Below are 27236 nucleotides of genomic sequence, written 5' to 3'. Positions count from 1 at the left end.
TGCAAAATTGAGGTGGGGGACCATTGTAGACTTAAATAATTTATAATATTCCCCTGGGAATCCGTCTGGCCCCGCCGTTTTGCCTGGTTTAAGGTCTCTAATCACTCCAAACACCTCCATGTACGTTATCGGGGCATTGAGAGCCTCTCTATGTTCCTCAGATAGGGTCTTAAGGGGGGTATGACCAAAGAAGTCATTGGTAAGAGTCTCAGTTTCTATGGAGTGAGTGACCTTCTTCCCATCATATAGTTTCCCATAATATGTGGCGAATGTGTCAACTATTTCTTGCGGGTGGGAGGTTGTAGTGCCCTGGGCTGTTTCAAACAGGGGTATAGCTGAGGCTCTACATCTTTCTCTAATTTTGTGGGCCATATACTTGTCTGGCTTGTTTACAAAGACAAAATATTGTGATTTTAGCGTTTGTATAGCTCTTGTTGCTTTTGAATTAAGAAGCGACGCCAGAGCGGATCTTTTGGTTTGGAGAGTGTGTAGGGTCGCAATCTGTCCGGACAATCTGTGTTGCCCCTCCAGTACCTCTGTTTCTTTATGTAGCTGTGTTAAGTGATTTCTGTGTTTTTTAGTCTGTACTGTTTTTTCTTTTATAAGCAATCCCCTGATAACCGCCTTGTGTGCCGCCCATGTATTAAGTGGGTTTAGCGTAGTTTCTGTATTTATTTTCCAATATTCCATTAATGCCTTTAGAGAGTGTTTGTGTTTCTCAAGGTTCTTAAGGTGTGTTGGGTCAAACGTCCAAGTCATATTTTCTAGGGGAGTCTCTCAGTCCATCTATTTGAGGGGAGATAATGGAGTGGTCCGACCACACACATGAGTGAATCCTGGAACCACGTAATAAGGGTTGGAGAACCTGGCTAGTTTATATGTAATCTAGCCGCACATATGATTTATGCGCAGCAGAGTAAAATGTAGTGTCAGTAGTTCCGTATAGTGTGTACCACGTGTCAATCAGGGAGTGAGGTAGTAAGGAGTCTTGGATCAACTTAATCAGTCTGTTATGTCGGAGGCTCTTGTTGGTTAGAGGTTTGTTAGGACTCAGAGTTAACGGGGTCATATTAATGTTGAAGTCTCCCGCTAAGATGATTTTGACCATTGGGTTAGAAGCTGGGAGATATGTCCAAAGAAGGTGTGTTGGTTTTCATTGGGCGCATAGTTATTACACAATAGGACTTCTGCATCTGAAACTCTTCCTTTGACAATAACGTATCTCCCTTCTGGGTCTTTAACAGTGTGCTCATGCGTAAAATTAATTGAGGAGTGGATCAAAATTGAGACTCCTCTTTCTTTAGTGGGTTCCGTAGCGTGAAGTGAGTAGTGAACCGTTTTGCCAAATATTTGGGGATATTAGCTTTAAGGAGATGAGTTTCTTGTAAGAACAGGAGATTAGCTTGTAGGGAAGTGTATTGGGACATAGCTATCCTACGTTTGATATCCGTGTTTAATCCCCTAACATTGTGGGAGATTTGATTTATTTTAGGAATCATAAAGGAAATGTGTGCTATGTGTGATTGATTTGGGTGATGTTACCTGCAGGCTCAAACTCCCACCTATCATCTGGGGTCTCGGCACAGTAGGGCTATTGGTGACTGTAAACATAGTGGAGTTGTCACTAAGAGGAAATAAAGAACTGGGAAGAAAATAGGTTAAATAATATAGAAAAACATTCAACAGGTCCCCAACCTTGGGACTATTAAACTGAAAGCAACATTGTGTCAATTGACAAATATTCAATATGCAACATGAAAAAGAGGAGTTCCGACCCTCCAAAAATTGTAGGCTGTGCAAAAACAAAATTTATGCTTACCTGATAAATTTCTTTCTCTTGTGGTGTATCCAGTCAACTTCCTGTTGGGAAGGAGAATATCCCACAAGTAATGGATGAACCCGTGGACTGGATACACCTTACAAGAGAAGCTACAGGATGTCTCAGTCCATCATCTCAAAACTTAACCATGTGTAGCTATCAGCCTATAATGGAACGTGAACTCTAGATTAAATTGGTGGACAGCCAATGGGATAGTAACAAATTCTCCCTCACTTTCTGTCCTATGGGGACCCATAAATGGTCCAGGAATGTTCAACACACTTTTCCTTGTTTATTAGAGGAGGTATCAAATTTCTTAGGTTCCATTGCTTCTGCTTTCTTTTGTTTTTTGTCGTTTGTAGTTGATTTTGTGCGATTTTGTCTGATCCGCGGGTTGGCCCGCCTTGTTTCTATGTATGGGAGGAAAGTCCAGTGCTGGTAGTGGTGGAGTCTCAAGGCCTAAGTCTGTGCACATTTCCAGGATGTCCTCCGGCTCTTTAATGGTGATCAGTTTAGAGTCTTTTGTTATAATAAGGGCAAAGGGGAATCCCCATTTATATTGTATCTGTTGTTTCCGTAGGAGTGATGTCAAAGGTCTGAGGGCGCATCTCCGCTGCAAAGTCCTGAGGCTAAGATCCTGGTAAAATTGGACCATATTCCCCTGGAATTTAACCCCTTAGTGACCAGAGCACTTTTCTATTTGTTGACCGTTTGGGACCAAGGCTATTTTTACATTTTTGCGGTGTTTGTGTTTAGCTGTAATTTTCCTCTTACTCATTTACTGTACCCACACATATTATATACAGTTTTTCTCGCCATTAAATGGACTTTATAAAGATACCATTATTTTCATCATATCTTATAATTTACTTTAAATAAATGATAAAATATGTGGGGGAAAATGGAAAAAAAAAAAACATTTTTTCAAACTTTGACCCCCAAAATCTGTTACACATCTACAACCACCAAAAAAAAACCATGCTAAATAGTTTCTAAATTTTGTCCTGAGTTTAGAAATACCCAATGTTTACATGTTTTTTGCTTTTTTGCAAGTTATAGGGCAATAAATACAAGTAGCACTTTGCTATTTCCAAACCACTTTTTTTCAAAATTAGCGCTAGTTACATTGGGACACTGATATCTTTCAGGAATCCCTAAATATCCCTTGACATGTATATATTTTTTTTTTTTAGAAGACATCCCAAAGTATTGATCTAGGCCCATTTTGGTATATTTCATGCCACCATTTCACCACCAAATGCGATCAAATAAAAAAAAGTTAAATTTTTCACAATTTTAGGTTTCTCACTAAAATTATTTACAAACAACTTATGCAATTATGGCACAAATGGTTGTAAATGCTTCTCTGGTATCCCCTTTGTTCAGAAATAGCAGACATATATGGCTTTGGCGTTGCTTTTTGGTAATTAGAAGGCCCCTAAATGCCACTGTGCACCACACGTGTATTATGCGCAGCAGTATAGTGGTTAATTAGAGAGAATGTAGGGAGCTTGTAGGGTTAATTTTAGCTGTAGTGTAGTAGACAACCCCAAGTATTGATCTAGGCCCATTTTGGTATGTTTCATGCCACCATTTCACCGCCAAATGCGATCAAATTAAAAAAAACTTTAAATTTTTCAAAATTTTAGGTTTCTCACTGAAATTATTTCCAAACAGCTTGTGCAATTATGGCACAAATGGTTGTAAATACTTAGGGGGGTATAGTCTAATAAACACCCCATCAGCCGTTTTTAAATGGCATAGGAACTGGTCAATACCATTTAACCTAATATGTTGGTAATCTAGAACTCTATGTAATTAGCGTAAACTATTTAAACGCAGCTACAGTATACTGACCGGAATGTCCAGAGTTATACTGGCAACTCGGTAACACGCTGGGGGTGGCAGTTTGTGTGGGGATAGCAAATATTTGAGTCTTGGACTTGTAAAAGTTAGAAGCTTAATTTTTATTAACAGATGCCAAAATAAGACATCTTACTTAGATTTACTATACAAGCCAATACCAATACACACAGATATTGCTTAAGATCTGCCACCACACGCATACTACGCTATCTTAGCATCCAGCATTCTAAGTAGTGTGTGTGCAATTTACCACCCAGTTAATGGTGATTGCAGACACCAAAGAATACATTGCATCTGGGTAACAATATACTGACCCCTGTGGTCCTGGATATTCCGGTAACTTAGTCATATGCTAGAGGTGACTAATAGATGCAAATGATACACAGTTACAACCTGCAATGAACGGTTTAACTTATGATAATTAATGCCACAATAAGGCCCCCTTTTTTTCAAGAGTGAGTGCACAAATTAACACATAAGTAAAACAGCTACTGTTCCAAATCTGTAACAAAACGCACAAAATGTAATTTCACCATTTAGCTATTAAAGCAGTTTGTGTTTAATTCAAAATCCAGTCAAATTTACAAAGTGTATTACAGTTGGACAATAACACATCGATCTTTATGATTTAAGATATCCCAGTGACTTAACCACACGTATGAAGTGGATGTTAGGTGGTAACGGTATACAGGTTCAATTTTTAAATTTGTAACAACGCTTGCTAAACTAAGATACTATTAAGACTGGTTACACATGACAAAAAATAAAATCACTACACATTTAAAACAGCCAGTTATAAAACGTATAATTCGCCATTTTTACACCAAGCACTCTAAGATGTGAGACAAATAGCAAGTCGCTACAAGCTTTGCAAGTCTAATCTTATATAATTTTTGTTACAGATACATAAACCCTGTATGTCTAAATAAGACATTACCTAAAATCAGCTGATCTAACAGTATACTTCAAATATGTATATCACTAGACATCAATAATCTGAAATCTTTGCAAAACATAAGAGTAAAAAAGAAAAAAGATTATATAAAGTAACGCATGTCCAGCTAAGAGAATTAAACTCTCTATCTTAAGATTTACTAGTCTTGCTTTCTCCAATAAAGTGAAATCTAGACTCATTGTATCTTTTGGAAGCAAGTACAGTATTTAATTAAACATACTCTGTTATTAAATATACTTGTGTCAATAGCAACCAACTTGATTTTGACTAACAACTCAGAGCACTTTTAGCACTATATTCATGAGAATAATATTTTTATACTCTTGATACAAAGGGCAAGGGTACTTAGTGTGAAATCTGAGTGCAGATAGAAGGTTAACAAGCAATATACAACCTATCCTAGTAGTGGACAATTTGAAATCCAGTATATAAGAAATCAAAACCAGGCCTAATTATAGGGCATGCAAAAGTTAACCAGTTAACAACCAGAGGCCATATTTGCAGAATTACTAGTCAGATACTGGACTAACTTCACCGCAAATTTAGAAAGTGCTCCACATAGCATTAATACAAAAACCCAAGGTGAAACTCTACAATCTACTTCCAGTATAAGAAGTTAACTGCAAAACACAAACAACTTCCTATACAAGAGTGGGACCCTTTGGAGGTGCCCTCAACATTTGTACAATTAGGTTACCCAACTGACCATTGGGAAATATTTACAATCCAGCTCCTATGTGTTTTTAAAGTACATACACATTGATTTTACAACTATTGTTGAATAAAAGTTATGTTTTAAGTGAATTTATTTGAATGAAAACTTGTTGGTTCTGAATGTGAGCCTATTATCATTTACTTTAACCAGGGACGGGAGTGCTGCTCAAGTGCACTCTTTCCAGTCTTGATCCCTTCTCTTGGGCTCCAGACTTAATCTAAAGGTTGTAAATACTTCTCTGGGATCCCCTTTGTTCAGAAATAGCAGACATATATGGCTTTGGCGTTGCTTTTTGGCAATTAGAAGGCCGCTAAATGCCGATGCGCATCACACGTATATTATGTTTAGCAGTGAAGGGGTTAATTAGGTAGCTTGTAGTTAACTTGCAGGGTTAATTTTAGCTTTAGTGTAGAGATCAGCCTCCTACCTGACCCATCCCACCCCATGATCCCTCTTAAACAGCTCTCTTCCCTCCCCCACCCCACAATTGTCCCGCCATCTCAAGTACTGGCAGAAAGTCTGCCAGTACTAAAATATAAGTTTTTTTTGGGGGGGGGTTGGGTTTTTTGTTTTTAAATTATTCTGCTGTGTAAGACCCCCCCCCTTAGCCCCCAACCTCCCTGATTCTTCCCCCCCAAACAGCTCTTTAACCCCCCCCCCCCTGCCTTATTGTGCGCCATATTGGGTACTGGCAGCTGTCTGCCAGTACCCAGTTTGAAATAATAGGTATTTTTATTTTATTAAAATTAAAGTATTGCTTTATTTCTGTAGTGTAGCTGCCCCCCCTCAACATCCAACCCCCACCCTCTCCCAGATCCCTTAATTTTAAAATCCCACCCTCCCCAATCCTCTCTCCCACCCTCACATCTACAGCATATTTATGCTGTTTGTAGTTATCTCACATGCTCACGCGCCCACGTGTGCGCACGCACCTGCACGCAATCCCTCCCCCCTCCTCTACAGATGATCACCCACCCGCCTCCCTGGATGAGCTCCCACCCACCAACGATAACAGCCATCGATGGCCGATGCCGAGAGGGCCACAGAGTGGCTCTCTCTGCATTGGATGGCTAAAAACAGTTATTGCAGGATGCCTCAATATTGAGGCATCACTGCAATAACATGAAAGCATCTGGAAGTGATCAGGATTGTTTCCACTGCTTTCAAAGAACGACGTACAGGGTCATTTTTTTGAAGGACGTAACCCATATGTTGTTGGTCGTTAAGGGGTTAAAAGTGTGGTTTTTCCTAGAGGCCTGTAAGATCTTTTCTTTGTCTCGAAAGAAAGTTAGCCTTATAACCACATCACGGGGCGGAAGCCCATTCTTCGGCTTTACCTTCAGGGCACGATGAGCTCTCTTTATCTGGAAAATATAGTCAGCCGGTGATCTGGCCGAACAGTTGGGAGATATATGCTGGTAGATCTTTATTGGTTACTTCCTCAGGTACTCCCTTTAAACAAATGTTGTTCCTCCTGCTTCTATTTTCGAGGTCCTCCAGTTTTTCTTGAAGGTCCAGCAGAATTTGTTGTTGAGAGGAGACTGTTTGAGAGACCTCATCTAGATTTTCGACCATGCTGTCTTTTTGATCTTCCAGGATTTCAATTCTGTTTCCCATGTCAGCAAGGTCAGATTTGATCTCAGATAAGCTGCTAGTGACCGACGTGTGTATGGAATCAATTTTTTCCCCAGAGTTTTCAAAATTGTCATCAATGTCTTTTTAGAGACTAAGGTTTGCAGATCTGCTTTTGTTAGAGGAGTATTATCTTCCGTCTGTTGCGTAGATTCATTGTCCGATTCTTCTTCTATGTCAGTGTCTTTGGCTGGCTTACCAGACTGGGGAAGTGGACATTGTTGTGGTTTTTAAGGATTTATCTCCCTTCACTGATCTCCTAGAGGCCATGTCAGTCACCGGACCACCGTCCCCTGTTAGTTTACTTCGTAAAAAGTCAATTCAGTATCTAAAGTATGTGTTAGAAGTACCAGAAGTTTATACTCTTACTAGGTGCAACTTTTGGAAGCATGTATGGATTCTGAAATTCTTTGGAGCTTGGTTTTCAGTGTTGGCACATTTCAAAGAAGCAAAGGCGGGTTGTAAGGCTGTCCCCCCACATATGGACTTATAGGAGAGATGAGTGTTCACATTGCTTTAATAATTTATTGAGTCATAAACCCTCTATCCACTAGGCTTGAGTTTCTACATGCTTATGTGGTAGTGGATGGTACCTGGAGGGGCACTTGCTACACTTGTCAGTTGGGTGAGTTTTCAAGGATCTCCCCCAGTCACTCCGGCACATGGGCCCTGCAATGTTGGGTCTGCGTTTATTTATTTAGTTTAGTATTGAGGGGCCGCACACCTCTACTTCCAGGGCAAGGTGTTTTGTGAGGGCAATTTGAGGAGCCTGTATCCGGTATTCTATAGTAATCTGCAGAGAGGAGTGTATCAAGGGCAATATTAAGGTGTGTTGTCGGTATTCAGTTCAGTGTTTACACCTCTGCCGCATACATTTTTTAGTTTTCTCAGGGTTTATATATTGGTGTCTGCTAATTCTTACTTTCCTCTACAACATACTGATGAGGGGGATATGTTATGTGTAATCTTCCCCAAGATTGATACAGTTTAATTCTGATCCAGATATGCCTTGCTATGTGGGCTTTTCAGCAGAGTACCCCTATATCCTCTTTCCCAGTTTCACCTTTACCCCTGTTTACAGGCTCTAAGGGGCTTGCAATCCCTCTATATTTTATATGAAAGTGTGAGCAATGGGCACTGAGGGTCAGTTGTCGAAGCTTTCAGCCTCCTGCCCGGCCTGATTGCGTTGTGGAAGTAGCTACGCACTTACTTTGTTGGCCAAGATGGCAGCCTCCTCCCTGCCAGCCTGTGTCTCTCCCAGAAAGTGCCGACTCCGGTCTGTGCTGTTAAACTATGTCTCCCCTTAGAGCCGATCGATCCAGAATTGTTCCCGGAGTTGAGCAGGTAAGGTACCGCCTTGTGTGCCAACTCCGGCTCTGTTGCGTGTGTTATGCTGCCTCAGGGGTGGATGGCGCCCTGCTTCCGAATGTCGCTTTGTGCGATGGCCACTTTCTCCAATCACTCTGCTCGATTGCTCCGTAGGCTGGTGGGGTTGTTTTCTCCCGGGTCGGGAGTCAGCCGTCGTTTGTAGGTTACTTCTGTAAGGCACACTCCTCCGCCGAGTGCCTCTCAGGCCATAGGCCCCGGCCCAAGCTTTAACTGGATTTTTTTGTTCTCCCTCTACCTATATGCCGCTATCTTGGGTACTGGCAGCTGTCTGCCAGTACCCAGTTTGCTGGAAATTTGCTTTATTTAAAAAATAAATAAATAAAGACACCATTTTCTGTAGTGTAGCTGCCCCCCCTCAATACCCTCCCCCCTCCCAGATCGCTTTCCCAACACTAATTAGGCCTTATTCCCTCCTCCCTCTCCCTCCTTCCCATACACAGTAATTATAGCATTTAGCTCCCGCCCCCCGCACGCCCCCGCCTCCTCACGCGAACTACAGGAACTGGATCCCTGCTTGCGGAACAGATCCAGCGATGGGCCGCCCACCCGCCTCCCACGCCACCAACTATCGGCACCATCACACGCCGATGCAGAGAGGGCTACAGGGTGGCCCTCTCTGCATCGGTTTGCTCAAAAACGGGTATTGCATGATGCCACAATATTGATGCATCGCTGCAATACCCTGGAAGTGATCATGATCGCTTCCATCGCTTGAAACCCCAGAGGACGTGCCAAGCACGTCCTTGGTCGTTAACGACCATTTTTTGTAGGACGTACCTGGCATGTCCTTGGTCGTTAAGGGGTTAATGTAAGGGTTTACAATGAGGTTTAATGCTCACACCCGCCCCACTAGTAACCCCACCCGAAGGGACTGTCCATCCAAGGGAATGCCCTGCTGCCAACACCCTCTAACTGTTTTACCACAGAACATTTTAAGGCCAGTAGGTACATTATACATTTATAATTAGAAAGATGACTTATGTTTTTATCTTCTTATTTTTGTAATATTCCTTTATTGCGTTCATTAGATATTTTTTCATCTAAAACAAATTTCACATTTAGGATAAATGAATCATACAGTGCTGTGTTTGCAGATGTCTTTTCTGCGTGCCCGCAGTGTACTGAGATCTTGGTCTTTATGTCTCCTCTCCTTTTGTCTTGGCAGAAAATGAAGATACGATGGACAAATCCTCTATTGAGCACTGTGATAAAGATTTAGTCACCTTAGATGTCATGAAAGCCTCAGCCTTCCTGAGGAGAGGTCACCAATTCCTACAACTAGGGAAACAAAAGGAGGCTCTGCTGAATGTGCAGCTCGGCCTGCAAGCGATGCCAGGTGAGATACGTAAGTAGGAGTGGTACTTGGGTATATTGCACCCACAAGGGTCCAGATTACAAGTTTTAACGCTTATGATTGCATGGCGCAATATCAATATCGCTGGATCAACCTAAAATTAGTGTGCAATTTGATATTACAAGTTAATGGTAAAACAGATTTACAAGAGAAGGTTTAGCACTCTGAAAGTAATTGGTGTGCTGAAGCAGTCCAATGGATATCATGACTGAGCTAAATATCGCTCCTATTACAAGTTAGTTATGGCTGGTGCTCGAGCGTAACCCCAAATGGCACTGAAAGAATTAGTGTAACGTGAGATCTGAAGTAAAGTGTTAGGGTTAAAATAAGTTTCACAAAATACATGGAAAACATATTAAAATAAAGTATTACATGTGCGCACACACATATATAAACATTCAAAATTAGGAGGAGGTAAAATGTGAGTTTAAAATCCTCCACTACGCACAAAATATAGAGAAAAACATAATTTATGTAAGAACTTACCTGATAAATTCATTTCTTTCATATTAGCAAGAGTCCATGAGCTAGTTACGTATGGGATATACATTCCTACTAGGAGGGGCAAAGTTTCCCAAACCTAAAAATGCCTATAAATACACCCCTCACCACACCCACAATTCAGTTTAACGAATAGCCAAGCAGTGGGGTGATAAAGAAAGGAGTAAAAAGCATCAACAAAGGAATTTGGAAATAATTGTGCTTTATACAAAAAAATCATAACCACCATAAAAAAGGTGGGCCTCATGGACTCTTGCCAATATGAAAGAATTGAATTTATCAGGTAAGTTCTTACATAAATTAGATTTGGAACTCCATGCAAGAGTCACTAGAGAGGGAGGGATAAAAATAAACAGCCATATGCTGAAAATTAATCCACAACCCAAAATATAAGTTATTCTTATGAAGAAAAGAAAAACTTAAAACATCAGCAGAAGAATCAAACTGAAACAGCTGCCTGAAGAACTTTTCTACCAAAAACTGCTTCTGAAGAAGCAAATACATCAAAACGGTAGAATTTAGTAAATGTATGCAAAGAGGACCAAGTCGCTGCTTTGCAAATCTGATCAACTGAAGCTTCATTCTTAAAAGCCCACAAAGTGGAGACTGAGCTGTAATTCTCTGAGGCGGGGCCTGACCTGACTCCAAATAAGCTTGAAGAATCAAAAGCTTTAACCAAGAAGCCAAGGAAATAGCAGAGGCCTTCTGACCTTTCCTAGGACCAGAAAATATAACAAATAGACTAGAAGTCTTCATGAAATCTAGTAGCTTCAACATAATATTTCAAAGCCCTTACCACATCCAAAGAATGTAAGGATCTTTCCAAAGAATTCTTAGGATTAGGACACAAGGAAGGGACAGCAATTTCTCTACTAATGTTGTTAGAATAAACAACCTTGGGACTTCCGGTGGGCGGCGACCCAAGATGGCCACGGATTCTTGAAGCTCTGTTCAGCTTTGGGCAAAAAGTGGCTAAATATCTCGCCATCCGCATATCCCTTGCAACTTTTGTGCCCGGGAACCCCCCTGGATCAAGGTACACCACCCCTTGACCACCGAGAAGCAGATTAAGGCTGAAAAGGCCGTTTGGCGTTCAGCGGCCACGCTGTATACTATCTTATCTTCAGCGGCATATTGACCTCCCTCCTAATCCTTTACAATGGCTATGCCTTCCGCTAAAGAAACAGGCCCTGACAGCTATATACTGGCTGAAATAAGTGCCATATTCTTGCCTAGGTTGGACAGACTTCTAACGTCCTGCTTGGACCTATGCACAGAGGTTAAGATGCCGGAACAACTTCCCCGACTGCAGAAACCTGTATCCAGTCATCATGTTCTTACCTCACAGATTATGGCAAGCACTGTCGCATCCTGCTCCAGGGGTGCAGACAACGGCTTCATGGACTCAGCTCCATTGCAGCATGATGGGGTAGTGACAATGACAGAGCTTGAAGCAGCTCCCATCTGTCTGAACTTGTTTGAGCGCGGCACGGATTTCATTCTCTCCCCGGTGCCAGCTCCAGATATAGATCCGGGACTCAGATCGGAAGAGAGAGCCATTTACTTAGCCTTTAACCCAGCAGAGATCTCTCTCAGCATACAAGCTGAGGCGACATTGAACCATGCTGAAATTAACAGCCTATCTACAGGTCCTTCCATAAAGTCTGCAACGGCCACACTCGTTATTACTGCAGTGGATCAGGACACTGGGACACAACAAGACATCAATATGTGGAGACCTTTTTGTCGCCGTTCTTCTGGGACATACTATACTCCTCTGAGGTATCATTATTACCGGTTCTTAACCCGAGCTGGAATTGGCTGACTTGTTTGTCCAGATTCACTCTCCCCCCATCATAATATGACCTCCTTTTGATTACTGGATGCCTCTTGAAGCTTGGCTTGTACACTCGGCAAGTATAGGTATATCACTTATTTAAACTCTGAAGTTTCAAACTCTTAAGACTCCATACTATAAGAAACCGGGACTGATACTCATTTTAATGTAATAAAATCTGTCACAAACCTGCTACTATGGATAGATTAGTGGAATATTTTTTAGGTTACATAGGTACCTTCTTTATGGTTTTATTTTTAACTGGTTATTTAGCTACTCCTGTTTGCCTACAGTCATCACCCCTTGTTTAGTATTTTATTATTATTTCCACCTTTGGCACTGGGTATCACACTCTTTTGGATGGGGCATTGGATAGTGTGATTTACATTGCACCGTATTTCAGAAGTCAAATCTGACATTTTATGCAAGCAAAACTAACATGCTACAAATTGTACACCTCTTGCATGGGTCACCACTGGTAACTAAAGACGTATTCATTAACAGAGTATTTATAGCTGAAACTGTAGCTGATACTAACGATCTCCATATACTTACTACAGTGCACTACAATTCCCTCTTATACAAAGAATGTATGTTTGTAAAAGAAAACTGTTATTTGACCTGTTATTTTTATTTTTTTTCTCAGAAGTTCTTGTTGTTTTGTGTGTTTTTATTGTGTTTGTTTACTTTTTATTTTGTTTGTTTATAAGAAAAAATTATGAGAAGCACAGGACTACTATCTTCAAGACAGTTGTTCTGATTAACACTGAGGATTTGTTACGTACTCATTGCTGACCACTCTGTCTATTTGAGGACATCTTGTGGTCACTAACGGTATTGCTTCTTTATCATACCAGCACAATTTGGAAATTCTGCTGGGCCAGGAGATACATAATATTAGCTATCTCAACTGAAGAAAAAACTGTCTTTTAGTTAACTCTCCTATGCTATAATCCTCACAGGCTTCATTGATATGGTGTATGAATGCAGCCCATGCCTTATATATTTGCATTCTTAATAGCTTCATCTTGAATTTATCTGAAAGCCTAGTAAAACTGAAACACTGTCGACTCTCTCTGTGGTATTACACCCTTATAATATCAGACAGCATCACCATGCTTAAAGCACATGCCATGTCAATTGTGGTATTCTGCAGGTCCTTGCTTTTTCAACTGCAACCTGGCAAGCCTAAAACACAATCTTGCTCATGAGAAAAATATATTTCTAGCTGAAATACCTTTTGAAAATGTTCGTGGATACTGTTGTTTCCCAATGGGGTAGGTTCTATAAGCTCTATGTTAAGAGTCTATGCTAGTCCGTATCTTGATGTATTACCATGAAATGTAAATCTTCCAAACTTGATAATAAATCTTCCTAGAGACAGATTTACGAGCTTGTAACATAGTATTAATTACTGAGTCAGAGAAACCTCTATGACTTAGTACTAAGCGTTCAATTTCCATACCTTCAAATTTAATGATTTGAGATCCTGATGGAAAAACGGACCTTGAGACAGTAGGTCCGGCCTTAACGGAAGTGGCCAAGGTTGGCAACTGGACATCCGAACAAGATCCGCATACCAACACCTGTGGGGCCATGCAGGAGCCACCAGCAACACAAATGAATGTTCCATGATGATTTTGGAGATCACTCTTGGAAGAAGAACTAGAGGCGGGAAGATATAAGCAGGTTGATAACACCAAGGAAGTGTCAGCGCATCCACTGCTTCCGCCTGAGAATCCCTGGACCTGGATAAGTATCTGGGAAGTTTCTTGTTTAGATGAGAAGCCTTCAGATCTATTTCTGGAAGACCCCACATCTAAACAATCTTAGAAAACACATCCGGATGGAGAGACCACTCCCCTGGATGTAAAGTCCGACGGCTGAGATAATCCGCCTCCCAATTGTCTACACCTGGGATATGAACCGCAGAAATTAGACAGGAGCTGGATTCCGCCCAAACAAGTATCCGAGATACTTCTTTCATAGCTTGGGGACTGTGAGTCCCACCCTGATGATTGACATATGCCACCGTTGTGATATTGTCTGTCTGAAAAAAAATGAACGGTTCTCTCTTCAACAGAATCCAAAACTGAAGAGCTCTGAGAAAGTTCTAAAATATTGATTGGTAATCTCGCCTCTTGAGATTTCCAAACCCCTTGTGCTGTCAGAGATCCCCAGACAGCTCCCCAACCTGAAAGACTTGCATCTGTTGTGATCACAGTCCAGGTTGGCTGAACAAAAGAGGCCCCTTGAACTAAACGCTGGGGATTTAACCACCAGAGAGTGTTGAACATTGGGATTTAAGGATATTAATTGTGATATCTTTGTATAATTCCGGCACCATTGATTCAGCATACAAAGCTGGAGAGGTCTCATGTGAAAACGAGCAAAAGGAATCACGTCCGATGCTGCAGTCATGAGGCCTAAAACTTCCATGCACATAGCCACTGAAGGGAATGACTGAGACTGAAGGTGCCGACATGCTGCAACCAATTTCAAAGTCTCTTGTCTGTTAGAGACAGAGTCATGGACACTGAATCTATCTGGAAACCTAAAAAGGTGACCCTTGTCTGAGGAATCAAGAAACTTTTTGGTAAATTGATCCTCCAACCATGTTTTCGAAGAAACAACACTAGTTGATTCATGTGAGATTCTGAGGAACGTAAAGACTGAGCTAGTATCAAGATATCATCCAAATAAGGAAACACTGCAATACCCTGTTCTCTAATTACAGAGAGTAGGGCACCTAGAACCTTTGAAAAGATTCTTGGAGCTGTTGCTAGGCCAAATGGAAGAGCAACAAATTGGTAATGCTTGTCTAGAGAATCTCAGGAACTGATAATGTTCTGGATGAATCGGAATATGCAAGCATCCTGCAAGTCTATTGTAGACATATAATGTCCTTGCTGAACAAAAGGCAGAATAGTCCTTATAGTCACCATCTTGAAAGTTGGTACTCTTACATAACGATTTAAAATTTTCAGATACAGAACTGGTCTGAATGAATTTTCTTTCTTTGGGACAATGAATAGATTTAAATAAAACCCCAGACCTTGTTCCTTAAAAGGAACCGGCATGATTACCCCTGAAACCTCCAGATCTGAAACACACTTCAGGAAAGCTTGAGCTTTTACTGGATTTACTGGGATGCGTGAAAGAAAAAATCTTCTTACAGGAGGTCTTACTCTGAATCCTATTCGGTACCCCTGAGAGACAATGCTCTGAATCCATTGATTTTGGACAGAATTTGGCCAAACATCCTTGAAAAACCTTAATCTGCCCCCTACCAGCTAAGCTGGAATGAGGGCCGCACCTTCATGCGGACTTAGGGGGCTGACTTTGGTTTCTTAAAAGGCTTGGATTTATTCCAATTTGAGGAAGACTTCCAATTGGATACAGATTCCTTGGGGGAAGGATTAGGTTTTTGTTCCTTATTTTTACGAAAGGAACGAAAAAGATTTGAAGCCTTAGATTTACCCTTAGGTTTTTTATCCTGAGGCAAAAAAATTCCCTTCCCCCCAGTAACAGTTGAAATAATAGAATCCAACTGAGAACCAAATAAATTATTACCTTGGAAAGAAAGAGATAGTAATCTAGACTTAGATGTCATATCAGTATTCCAAGATTTAAGCCACAATGCTTTTCTAGCTAAAATGGCTAAAGACATGGATCTAACATCAATTTTGATAATATCAAAAATAGCATCACAAATAAATTGATTAGCATGTTGCAGTAAACGAACAATGCTATATACGTCAGTATCCAATTCTTGTTGCGCTAAATTCTCCAACAAAAAAGTTGAAGCAGCTGCAACATCAGCCAAAGAAATTGCAGACCTAAGAAGATGACCTGAATATAAATAGGCTTTCCTTAGAAAAGATTCAAGCTTCCTATCTAAAGGATCTTTAAAGGAAGTACTATCTTCCATAGGAATAGTGGTTAGTTTAGCAAGAGTAGAAATAGCCCCATCAACTTTGGGGATCTTTTCCCAAAACTCTATTGACATTGCTGGTAAAGGATACAATTTTTTAAACCTTGCAGAAGGATTAAAAGGAGTACCCGGCTTATTCCATTCCTTAGAAATCATATCAGAAATAGCATCAGGAATAGGGAAAACCTCTGGAGTAACCACAGGAGGTTTAAAAACAGAATTTAAACGTTTACTGGTTTTAATATCAAGAGGACTAGCTTCCTCAATATCCAAAGTAATTAACACTTCTTTTAACAAAGAACGCATATACTCCATTTTAAATAAATAAGTAGATTTGTCAGTGTCAATATCTGGAGGTAGGATCTTCTGAATCAGATAGATCCTCATCAGAGGAGGATAATTCATTATGTTGTCGGTCATTTGAAATTTCATTAACTTTATGAGAAGTTTTAAAAGCCCTCTTACGCTTATTAGAAGGTGGAAATGCAGACAAAGCCTTCTGAACAGTAAAAAAATTCTTTAAAATTCATAGGTATATCATGTACATTAGAAGTTTAAGGTACTGCAACCGGCAATGTACTATTACTGATGGACACACTATCTGCATGTAAAAGTTTATCATGACAACTAATACAAATGACATTAGGAGATATAATCTCCACAATTTTACAACAAATGCACTTAGCTTTGGTAGAACCGATGTCAGGCAGCAAAGTTCCAACAGATACTTCTGAGGCAGGATCAGATTGAGACAACATATAAAGCAAAATGATCAATTTCCTTATATGACAGTTTCAGGAATGGGAAAAATGCAAATAGCATAGCCCTCTGACATAGAAAAAGGCAAGAAGCAAAAAGCAATGGGACAATAAATAATGAAAAAAGTTTGGCGCCAAGTATGATGCACAAGGTAACTGAATTTTTTTTTGGCGCCAACCAAGTCCGGAAATGACACACTAACGACGCAACCCTGTGTGAACCTCTGCGTCAATTACGACGCCGGAAATGACGAACTTGCGTCAACGGACGTGCCTTTCGCGACAAAAAATTCGCGCACCAAGAATGATGCAATAAAGTGTAGCATTTGGCGCACCCGCGAGCCTAAGTCAGCCCGCAATTTGAAACAAAGTAGTCAATTGAAAAAAAGACTAAACCCCAGGTAAGAAAAATATTTCTTAATATTAACTTTCCCCAAATATGAAACAATCTGCAAAAGGAAATACATGAACCTGACTCATGGCAAATATAAGTACAATACATATATTTAGAACTTCATATAAATGCATAAAGTGCCAAACCATAGCTGAGGTGTCTTAAGTAATAAAAACATACTTACCAAAAGACACCCATCCACATATAGCAGATTAGCCAAACCAGTACTGAAACAATTATCAGTAGAGGTAATGGTATATGAGAGTATATTGTCGATCTGAAAAGGGAGGTAGGAGATGAATCTCTACGACCGATAACAGAGAACCTTTGAAAAAGACCCCCGTTAGTAAAATCATTGCATTCAATAGGTGATACTCTCTACGTCCCTCTGATATTCGCTGTACTCTGAGAGGAATCTGGCTTCAAAATGCTGAGAAGCGCATGTCAACGTAGAAATCTTAGCACAAACTTACTTTACCACCTCCATAGGAGGCAAAGTTTGTAAAACTGAATTGTGGGTGTGGTGAAGGGTGTATTTATAGGCATTTTGAGGTTTGGGAAACGTTGCCCCTCCTGGTAGGATTGTATATCCCATACGTCACTAGCTCATGGACTCTTGCCAATTACATGAAAGATATATATATATATATATATATATATATATATATATATATATATATACACATATACATATACATACAGTATCTCACAAAAGTGAGTACAAACCTCACATTTTTATAAATATTTTATTATATCTTTTCATGTGACAACACTGAAGAAATGACACTTTGCTACTATGTAAAGTAGTGAGTGTACAGCCTGTATAACAGTGTAAATTTGTTTTCCCCTCAAACTAACTCACACAGCCATTAATGTCTAATCCGTTGGCAACAAAATTTAGTACACCCCTAAGTGGAAATGTCCAAATTGGGCCCAAAGTGTCAATTTTTTGTGTGGCCACCATTATTTTCCAGCACTGCCTTAACCCTCTTGGGCATGGAGTTCCCCTGAGCTTCACTGGTTGCCAATGGAGTCCTCTTCCACTCCTCCATGACAACATTACGGAGCTGGTGGATGTTAGAGACCTTGCGCTCCCCCACATTCTGTTTGAGGATGCCCCACAGATGCTCAATAGGGTTTAGGTCTGGAGACCCGCTTGGCCAGTCCATCACCTTTACCCTTAGCTTCTTTAGTAAGGCAGTGGCCGTCTTGGAGGTGTGTTTGGGGTCGTTATCATGTTGGAATACTGCTCTGCGGCCCAGTCTCTGAAGGGAGGGGATCATGCTCTGCTTCAGTATGCCACAGTACATCTTGGCATTCATGGTTCCCTAAATGAACTGTAGCTCCCCAGTGCCGGCAGCACTCATGCAGGCCCAGACCATGACACTCCCACCCAAAATGCTTGACTGTAGGCAAGACACACTTTTCTTTGTACTTCTTACCTGGTTGCCGCCCCACACGATTGACACCATCTGATCCAAATAAGTTTATCTTGGTCTCATTGGACCACAGGACATGGTTCCAGTAATCCTAACAGAATTCCCCCTTACTATTTTCAATGGATGTAGGACACATGTATTGGAATTGGCTTACAGTCAGTGGTATTTGGTGAGGATGTTGACAGTAGGCATCATAGACAGTCTTCTATGAAGAGAGTCTGTTATTTTTGAGCCCCTATGCTCATTTGCTAGGCATCTTTAAACTACAATATTTCTTTAGTGTATTTGGGGATATGACACTTCATTCTCCCTCTATGACTTGTAGTTGGGATCTAGTATGACACGCTCACAACTGATTAATATGGACCTATTTATCCATAAAAGTATAATTTTTAGGGATCCTCATTTTATAGGCAACTGGAGATATTTTGTCCGTAATGACAAAAGGACCCTTCCATGATGGAAGAAATTTTTCTCCTTAACCTGATCTCTTCCAAAGTTATAAAGATAAACTTTATAATTTATTTCATATTCCTTTTTTAGACGTTTTGAGATTATAAGTTTTAGTGGCAGTTGCAGGCAAAGGCATATTGCAGGTGCTTTCTTAGGTTCTCCACATATTGATGTATATTGGCAGTGTTTATCAAGTTCTGGTCTGATGTACGGTACAGTAGATGCTGAGGTAGAACCATTCTTCTACCAGTCATCAGTTCAAAAGGTGACAACCAAGTAGCACTACTTGGAGTTGCTCTTAATGCCATTAGGACTAGAGGTAATTTTATATCCCAGTCTTTACCTGCTTCATTCACAAACTTTTTGAGGATTTTCACAATGGACTGGTTGTAACGCTCTACACCACCACTTGAGGCAGCTCTATATGCAATATGGAGTTTTCTTTTGACCCCTAGTATTTTCCACATCTTGATCATCACTTCGCTAGTGAAGTGGGTTCCCCGATCGGATTCGATTCTCTGGGGTAAACCAAATCTGGAAAACACGTGGTTCATGAGCAATGCTGCGCATGTTTCAGCACTATTGTTAGGTGCACTGATGCACTCTACCCATTTAGTGAATAGGCACGTTACTGTCAACATGTATTTGTTACCTCTTGATGACCTTGTTACTGGACCAATAAAATCAATTTGTATATCTGACCATGGCATTACCTTCCCCCTTTTCTGCAATGGCGTTCTATGCGTTGGTGCAGTGGGTTGGAATTGTGGATAGATTAAACAACCTTGACAGTAGGTTTGAACATCTTTCAACATGTGTGGCCAAAAGGCGTAATCACACAATATTTCATACGTTAATTTGGTACCATGATGGCCAGATGTGGGAGCATCATTGACATGTTGAAGCATGAGACCTCTGAACTTGGTGGGTACTACCTATTGCTGGATGCCAGTTTTGGAGGTTCTAGTTAACAAACCATCCTGTAACTTGAATTGTGATCTGAACTTCATTAAGATTCTAAGATCTTCCTTGCCAATACCGTCCTCTTTTGAGATGCGGTTGTTTTCAGGATCTTCTATGTAATTATAAAAGATGCCTACAATGGGGTCTTATTTTTGACTAGTGATCAGTTCCTCACTAGGAGAATCCTGACTCCATTGTACCCAGTTAGGCTCACTCTGTTGTTTAGCCTGGTTTCTGGTAATGGCTTCTACCTGAATTGCACCCATTAAGTGGTCGATATTAAGGAGTTCTCGAGTTATGGCTCCTTGTTTGGCTAATGAATCTGTAAGATCATTGCCTTCCTTATCAAGACCTAGAACCCTGGAATGACCCTTGGTTAAATCATTGGACACCACTAGATTATCAATCTCGCAGAACAACTTGCCATGCTTGACTGGTTTGTTGTTACTTTTCTGCATGCCATTTCTTTTCCAAGTTGGCAGGTATTCAACAAAACTGTCACGCACGTAATTTGAGTCAGTAATGATCACAAATTCATGAATACTGTGTTCAACAGCCATCTCAATGGTTTTTAGAACAGCAGTGAGTTCTGCAACTTGACTGGATCTTGGTCCAATGTTGAAACCTACAGAAATATTTGGGAATCCATTTGCCCAAGTTATACCAATGCCAGCAACTAGTCTGCGCTCATTATCAATAATGGCATGGTAAGAACAACCATCAACCTATACCCAAGGTAATGTTTGACAATGGTCCTCATTATTTATTTTATATGGGGAAAGTAATTGTTCCTCCAGGAAAGTAATTGTTCCTCCAGTCGTGGAGCTCAGCAAGCCCCTCTGCGACAGGATTCTTTTTATTCTGCTTGTAGCGAATTTCTAAAGGCCGGCCTTGTAAGGAAATAGTCCAAGCTGTTATGTGGCTATTAGACAAATTCCCGTCTCTTATTCTCTCACTTTGCAGATATAGCAAAGGCTGGTGGGCGGTTTCTACATAATTTTCTCGCCCTGTATATAGCTGCGGAAATTTTGTAGAGCCCATACAGTAGATAAGAGGGCTTTTTCGCAATAGCTAAATTTTATTTCTACTGGGGATAAAGTTTTACTCGAATAAGCAATGACTTTTCTTAAATTATCATGCTTTTGGTATAAAACAGCACTCATGCTTATATCTGTGTAACCTGTTTGTAAGTAGAAAGGTTTACCCCCTTCAGGGTACGCTAAGCAAGGTGCTTGAGTGAGTTTTCTCTTCATCTCCTTGATGGCTGTCTCTTGAGTCTCACTCCAGTGCCATTTCACATCCTTCTTTAGAAGAAGTAGTAGTGGTTTAGCTAATTATGCATAATTATTAATAAATTTGCGAGAATAATTTGTCATACCCAGGAATGATCTCAATTCCTTTAAGTTACTTGGGTTTTTGGAATTTATTATAGCTTCCACCTTTTTCTTCTGTGGATTTAGCCCTTCAGAAGTAACTTCATGTCCAAAGAAGTTTACACGAGAGTGGCACCATTGAGCTTTTTGTAAGGATAATTTGACACCTGCCCTTTTAAGTTGGCTGAGGACGTGTTTAAGTTCTGTGATGTGTTTTTCAAAGTCTGTGCTTTTGATTAAAACATCATCAACATAAGATAAGGCCCCCTTTCCAGTGCATCAGGCATAGCCTTATGCATGAATACAGCAAATTCATGTCCTGAATTTATGTATCCAAAAGGGAGTCTCTGGTATGCATACTGGACCTTTTTGGAACGAAAATGCAAGCTTACACTGGTCCTCTTCATGTACCTTTATGGTCCAATATCCCTGTGCACAATCAATGGCAGTGCATATTTTATATCCCTGCATCTGTGCTAGGCACTGGTCAATATATGGCACAGGCCAGCCAGACATGTACACTCGCTTGTTTAGCTGTCTTAAGTCAGCACACAAAAGTCATTGTCCATTTGGCTTAAGAACACCTAGAATAGGATTGTTATAAGAGCTGTGCACCTGTCTGATAATACCTCTTTCTTCCAAGTTCCTTATGATTTCTGCAAGAGAATCATATGAGACTAAAGGAAGTCTGTATTGTCTAACAAGGACATGTGGTGCATTTGGGATCTGTTTGGTTTCTTTCAATGTGCAAGTCTGTAGTCCGACAGTCATAAGAATTCCTAGCAAAAATATACTTGTACTCCATCAGGAGTTCTCATAGCTGTCGGCGTTCATCATCACTGGAACAGCCATTAGCTAAAGATATTTGCTCTTCAACTATTTGCTGAAATCCTGTAAAGATTTCAGGCTGTCCTATTTCATAGGCTTCTTCCAACCTAGAGGTGAGATCCCATTGATTATAATTTACATTGCCCCCATGACTCTAGTTATTGGGGTATTCTTGCGCTTTGATCGGCTGATCAAATACTAGAGAGGCTTCTTCAATTTTAAAGATGCCTTCCTCTGAGCTGAAGGGATAAATAGACTGAATTGTAAATAATCCCTCTGGCATAGATGCAAAGGATTGTTCTAATAATTGTTCGTCAGTTAAATATCCTTCAGGTATTAGCCCAATTACATTATTCTGGAATCCAAAAGTGTAATAACTTGATTCCAGCGCTTATCCTATGGTAGTTCCCTTAGATAAGGTTATATCCTGTGGGGTCATGCTATGCACGATAACATGTATTTTAATAGTTCCAATATTTACCATAGGAGTATGGGTCATTGTTATACCCAGATTTTTCATTCTATGGGAGATGCAAATTAGTGTTTCAGAAGTTTTTTTTAATTTCTGACCTCTTTTTACCTGTAAGAATAAGAGGAGTTTATCAACACCAGCAGGAATTATAATATTGTTAGACACCTGCATATTTACAGCATATGGCATTTGATGGTTTGATTTTAGGGCGGCATTTTCATCCTGAAATACTTCAGGGTCCCCCTTTAACTTGCTCCAGAGGCAAGAGTTAATCAAATCTACTTGTATGGCATATCTATGTAAGAGATCATTGCCACTGTATATTTGATTATGGGGAGTATTTAAAACTAAAAACAGGTGCTTTGCTGATTTATTACCTATAGAGATAGATAATAAACAGTTAGCTGTGATGTTATAGCTTTCAGACCTGTCATCCAGGCCGTGGACACAGTGGTCTTGTGGAGAAAGATATTTAATCACCTTAGGTTCATCGATCTGCGCTAATAAGCCTTTGCTTATATAGCTAGTTTCTTGTTTTAAGTTCAATCTAGCATATTTAGTTTTACCAAGGTCATGCACTTGCATAGGGATAAATAGATCCTCTTTAACCCTCTCAATTCCTGCAAGGTATTGAGCATGGCCTCCCCCTTTAGGGAACTTAGCATCCCCCTTGTGGAGAGATATGGTTAATACATCGCCGTCTAAGGAAATATTTGCTATCTTTCCAGGCAAAATTTTAAAAGTATTACCATCAGAGCCACTTAAAGGAGTCTGATCATCTATTTGTACGATAGTGATTTCAGGTATAGAGTCATTCCTGAAATGAATCTCCACAGCATCTGGCTTCTCTTCCACCACGTGACCGCTCATAATTAATAGGCCTTTTTACTTGTGACCAGATTAAATTATTTGTGCAATCAATTATGGTGCTTAATCGCTTCAGGAGATCACTACCAATAATTAAACGATCAGTTGGCAGATCCACTATAATGACAGGGTGTCTTATTATCCTGTTCCCCAGTTTAAATTTTAACCAGGCAGTACCATAGACTTTTAGAGAGTCACCCCCAACACCTATTAGTGAACCATCAAATTCTTTTATTTTAGGTTTGTGGGGTGTTAGCTCATTTAGCTGTGTGTAGTACCTGTGGGATAAAATAGTTGCCTGAGATCCATTATCAATTAATCAATGAGGAATAAGTGTAAAGCGCCTAAAAAAGGCTGGGTAATATCCGGCCTACTGAACTGACCAGACTTTAATATATTATAAATTGAAAATTAAAAGCCCTTTAGTACATTAAAATGACAGAAAAGCCCATAATAGGGACTAGGTTGTTAAAATGGTTACAAATTTATTACAAATAATGACATAAAAACAATTTTAAACCAATTAAAATGGTAGTGAAATCCGGATCTGTTATGTCTCCTAAATGTCCAATGAATGTCCAAGAAAGTGTCCTGTGGGTAAAATCCTGAAAATGCTTGAGAGAGTCACACAGTCACAAATGATTAGTCCTCCAGATGTTGAGAGTGAAAAAGCGGAAGTGATGCAAACGATAAAAAAACAGAATCAAAATACCAAAATGTGAGTGGTATGTAAAGAATTGTGAAAAATTGTGGAAAAATATGAAAAAACAAATAGATATGAAAAAATCAATATGAAAAAATCAAAAGACAGTGACCGTATATATATATATATATATATATATATATATATATATATATATATATATATATATATATATATATATAAAACAAATGGTTAAAATTGTAAAAATTGATGGAAAATTGTGATAATAAAATATGGTGAAAGGTCAAATACTGTGAAAAAAAGGAGAAGACAAAAAACATGTCTTGAAAAAGGCCTCCATAGGGGCCGAAACGCGTTGATACTGGGTAAGCACAATTCTAATTACTGTCATTTTATCTTTATGGAATACACTATGTTATTTTATTGTTTTTAGGACACTACACAAAATAGGATTGACACTGGGACTCCACACTTAATAGGGTTTACAGAAAAAAACACTATCAGGATCATTTTTTGGAGGATTGTGTTTTTTGTCTTCTCCTTTTTTTCACAGTATTTGACCTTTCACCATATTTTATTATCACAATTTTCCATCAATATTTACAATTTTAACCATTTGTTTTATATATATTTTTAATATATATATATATATATATATATATATATATATATATATATATATATATATATATATATATATATATATATATATATATATATATATATATATATACGGTCACTGACTTTTGATTTTTTCATATTGATTTTTTCATATCTATTTGTTTTTTCATATTTTTCCACAATTTTTCACAATTCTTTACATACCACTCACATTTTGGTATTTTAATTCTGTTTTTTTCATTGTTTGCATCACTTCCGCTTTTTCACTCTCAACATCTGGAGGACTAATCATTTGTGACTGTGTGACTCTCTCAAGCATTTTCAGGATTTTACCCACAGGACACTTTCTTGGACATTCATTGGACATTTAGGAGACATAACAGATCCGGATCTCACTACCATTTTAATTGGTTTAAAATTGTTTTTATGTCATTATTTGTAATAAATTTGTAACCATTTTAACAACCTAGTCCCTATTATGGGCTTTTCTGTCATTTTAATGTACTAAAGGGCTTTTAATTTTCAATTTATATTATATTAAAGTCTGGTCAGTTCAGTAGGCCGGATATTACCCAGCCTTTTTTAGGCGCTTTACACTTATTCCTCATTAATTGATAGTTCATTTGAGACCAGCTAGGAGGCCTCACGTGTAAAGCATTAGGGTAACCACCTGTGGCGCTTATCTATTTAACCTATCCATTATCAATTAATCCCATGATAGGGTTGGAAACTGAATCCTGGAGCTCAGCTAATACATATTATCTCCCTGCAGTTTCTACCATTTCACACATAAAATTGGCATTATCACACATCTGTGGGCTTCGTCATCACAGCTAAATCGTCCGTTTCCGGTCTTTAGGGAGAGAATATGATTAGTACCATTATTGACATTTATTATTCCATTTGGTATATATCTCCCCCCTCTCTCAGGTAATACTGCAGTATTTATGACTGTATTTATGACTGTGCCTGTGGCCCACTGCTGGCCACTGGCTGTACCTCTAAAAAAGGATTATTAGGGTGTTGAGCCGTAAAAGCTTGGCTCATATTAGTAAATAGTGTACATAATTGACTTACTTGCGTATTGAGTTGGCCCACTTGAATGGACAAGCTATCTTTACCCATGGAATGATTTTTTGATGCCCCAGAGTATTGATTCCTGGATCCTTGGGATCCCTCAGAATCATAGCTATTGTTCCTATTTTGACGTGGTTGTCTTTGGGGTTCAACTTGTTCAGCGTTACTATTTTGGGGAGCACTATTTACTTGGGGTGTCTGGTTACCCTGAGAGTATTTTCGCCACTTTTGGTATTTACTTTTACGGGGATACCGATAACCTTGTGGGTTTTAATCTCTTTGGGGATAATTATTTACTTGGGAATGCCCCCCATTTTGAGTATAGTCTATCTGCGCTTCAGCCCGTGTTGGGGGAGGGGCAGAGTTAAAACTTTTTGTGGGATGGCCTGTTTTCTTGGGCCACCTCTGCATAGGTTTTCTTTTTAGACTCCAAATTGAGGGGGCTAGGTGATACCCTAGTTTCGGCCACAATTTTTGGGTTGGGCTTTGGTTCCCTTTTAACCCCCTGTTCACCAGACTGCTGAATAGAGTAACTTTGTACTCTCTTTGATCAGCTAGTCCAATGAGCAATGCTCATCAAAATCTCTAGCTAAATTAACTTTGATGTGCGCGGGCAATGCTTCGAAAAATAAAATCACAAATTCTGAGCTTTCAAATATGGGGTAGTCTTCGGCCATACTGTATGCACTTTTCAGTACATAAAGGAATTTAATTGGGCTTTGATTCACGCCACTTTTTAAACCGTATACAGCTATTTTCGCTGCAGTTTTGGTGCGATATTTCCCAAATTCCTTTTTGCACTGATTTTGTTGTTACATTCCAGGAATTAGTATTCATATCCTTTAGTGAAGCAACGATTTTGTCATGTTTACCCTCAAATACCCAGGGCAGAAATTCAATTTTTGACCGCTCACTTATAACGTTCATTATAGATAAAGCATTTTCAAAGGCCTCTAAGTGGTCAATTATAGAAGTGGTTCTGTTTTTGGAAAATTTAGATACTGCATCCTTTAAAAAAGTAATTATTTTAGGGGTGCCATATACCTTATTAGACATATCTTGGGCTTTCCTATGGACCTTATTTTTGGGGCTGGAGTACCCCTATCTGCCCTATATTCACTGTGGGGAGACCCCTTACGTATATATTACTACTACGTAGGCTATTTGGGTAGCTGGCTCCGCCCTCTGACTCACTACTAGAGTTGCCCTCCCCCTCCTCAGCTGAGTTATAGCACTTCCCTGAATTTATAACATGAGGTGACTGTCTATTTGGAAAGTGTGTTTCTGACACAATAGGGGTCCTTTGTTTTCATATGCGAAAAAGG

General features: G+C 39.6%; 1 protein-coding gene across 4 annotated transcripts in view; it reads left to right on the top strand.

Annotated features, from left to right (window-relative positions):
* FANCG (FA complementation group G) overlaps nt 1–27236 on the top strand; it is a 151044-nt gene that overhangs the window by 102429 nt on the left and 21379 nt on the right. For 2 of the 4 annotated variants that reach the window (XM_053701000.1, XM_053701001.1), the window contains exon 13: nt 9542–9721. The exons of 1 other annotated variant lie outside the window; for it this stretch is intronic. In XM_053701000.1, the coding sequence (XP_053556975.1) occupies nt 9542–9721 (180 nt within the window). The remainder of the gene's footprint in view (nt 1–9541; nt 9722–27236) is intronic. One more of the 4 variants, XM_053701002.1, reaches the window with a different exon arrangement.

The sequence above is a fragment of the Bombina bombina genome, chromosome 2 (genome assembly GCF_027579735.1).
Source record: "Bombina bombina isolate aBomBom1 chromosome 2, aBomBom1.pri, whole genome shotgun sequence".
Taxonomy (NCBI): domain Eukaryota; kingdom Metazoa; phylum Chordata; class Amphibia; order Anura; family Bombinatoridae; genus Bombina; species Bombina bombina.
Note: the sequence above shows the minus strand (reverse complement) of the source record. Positions and strands in the feature narration are given on the sequence as shown.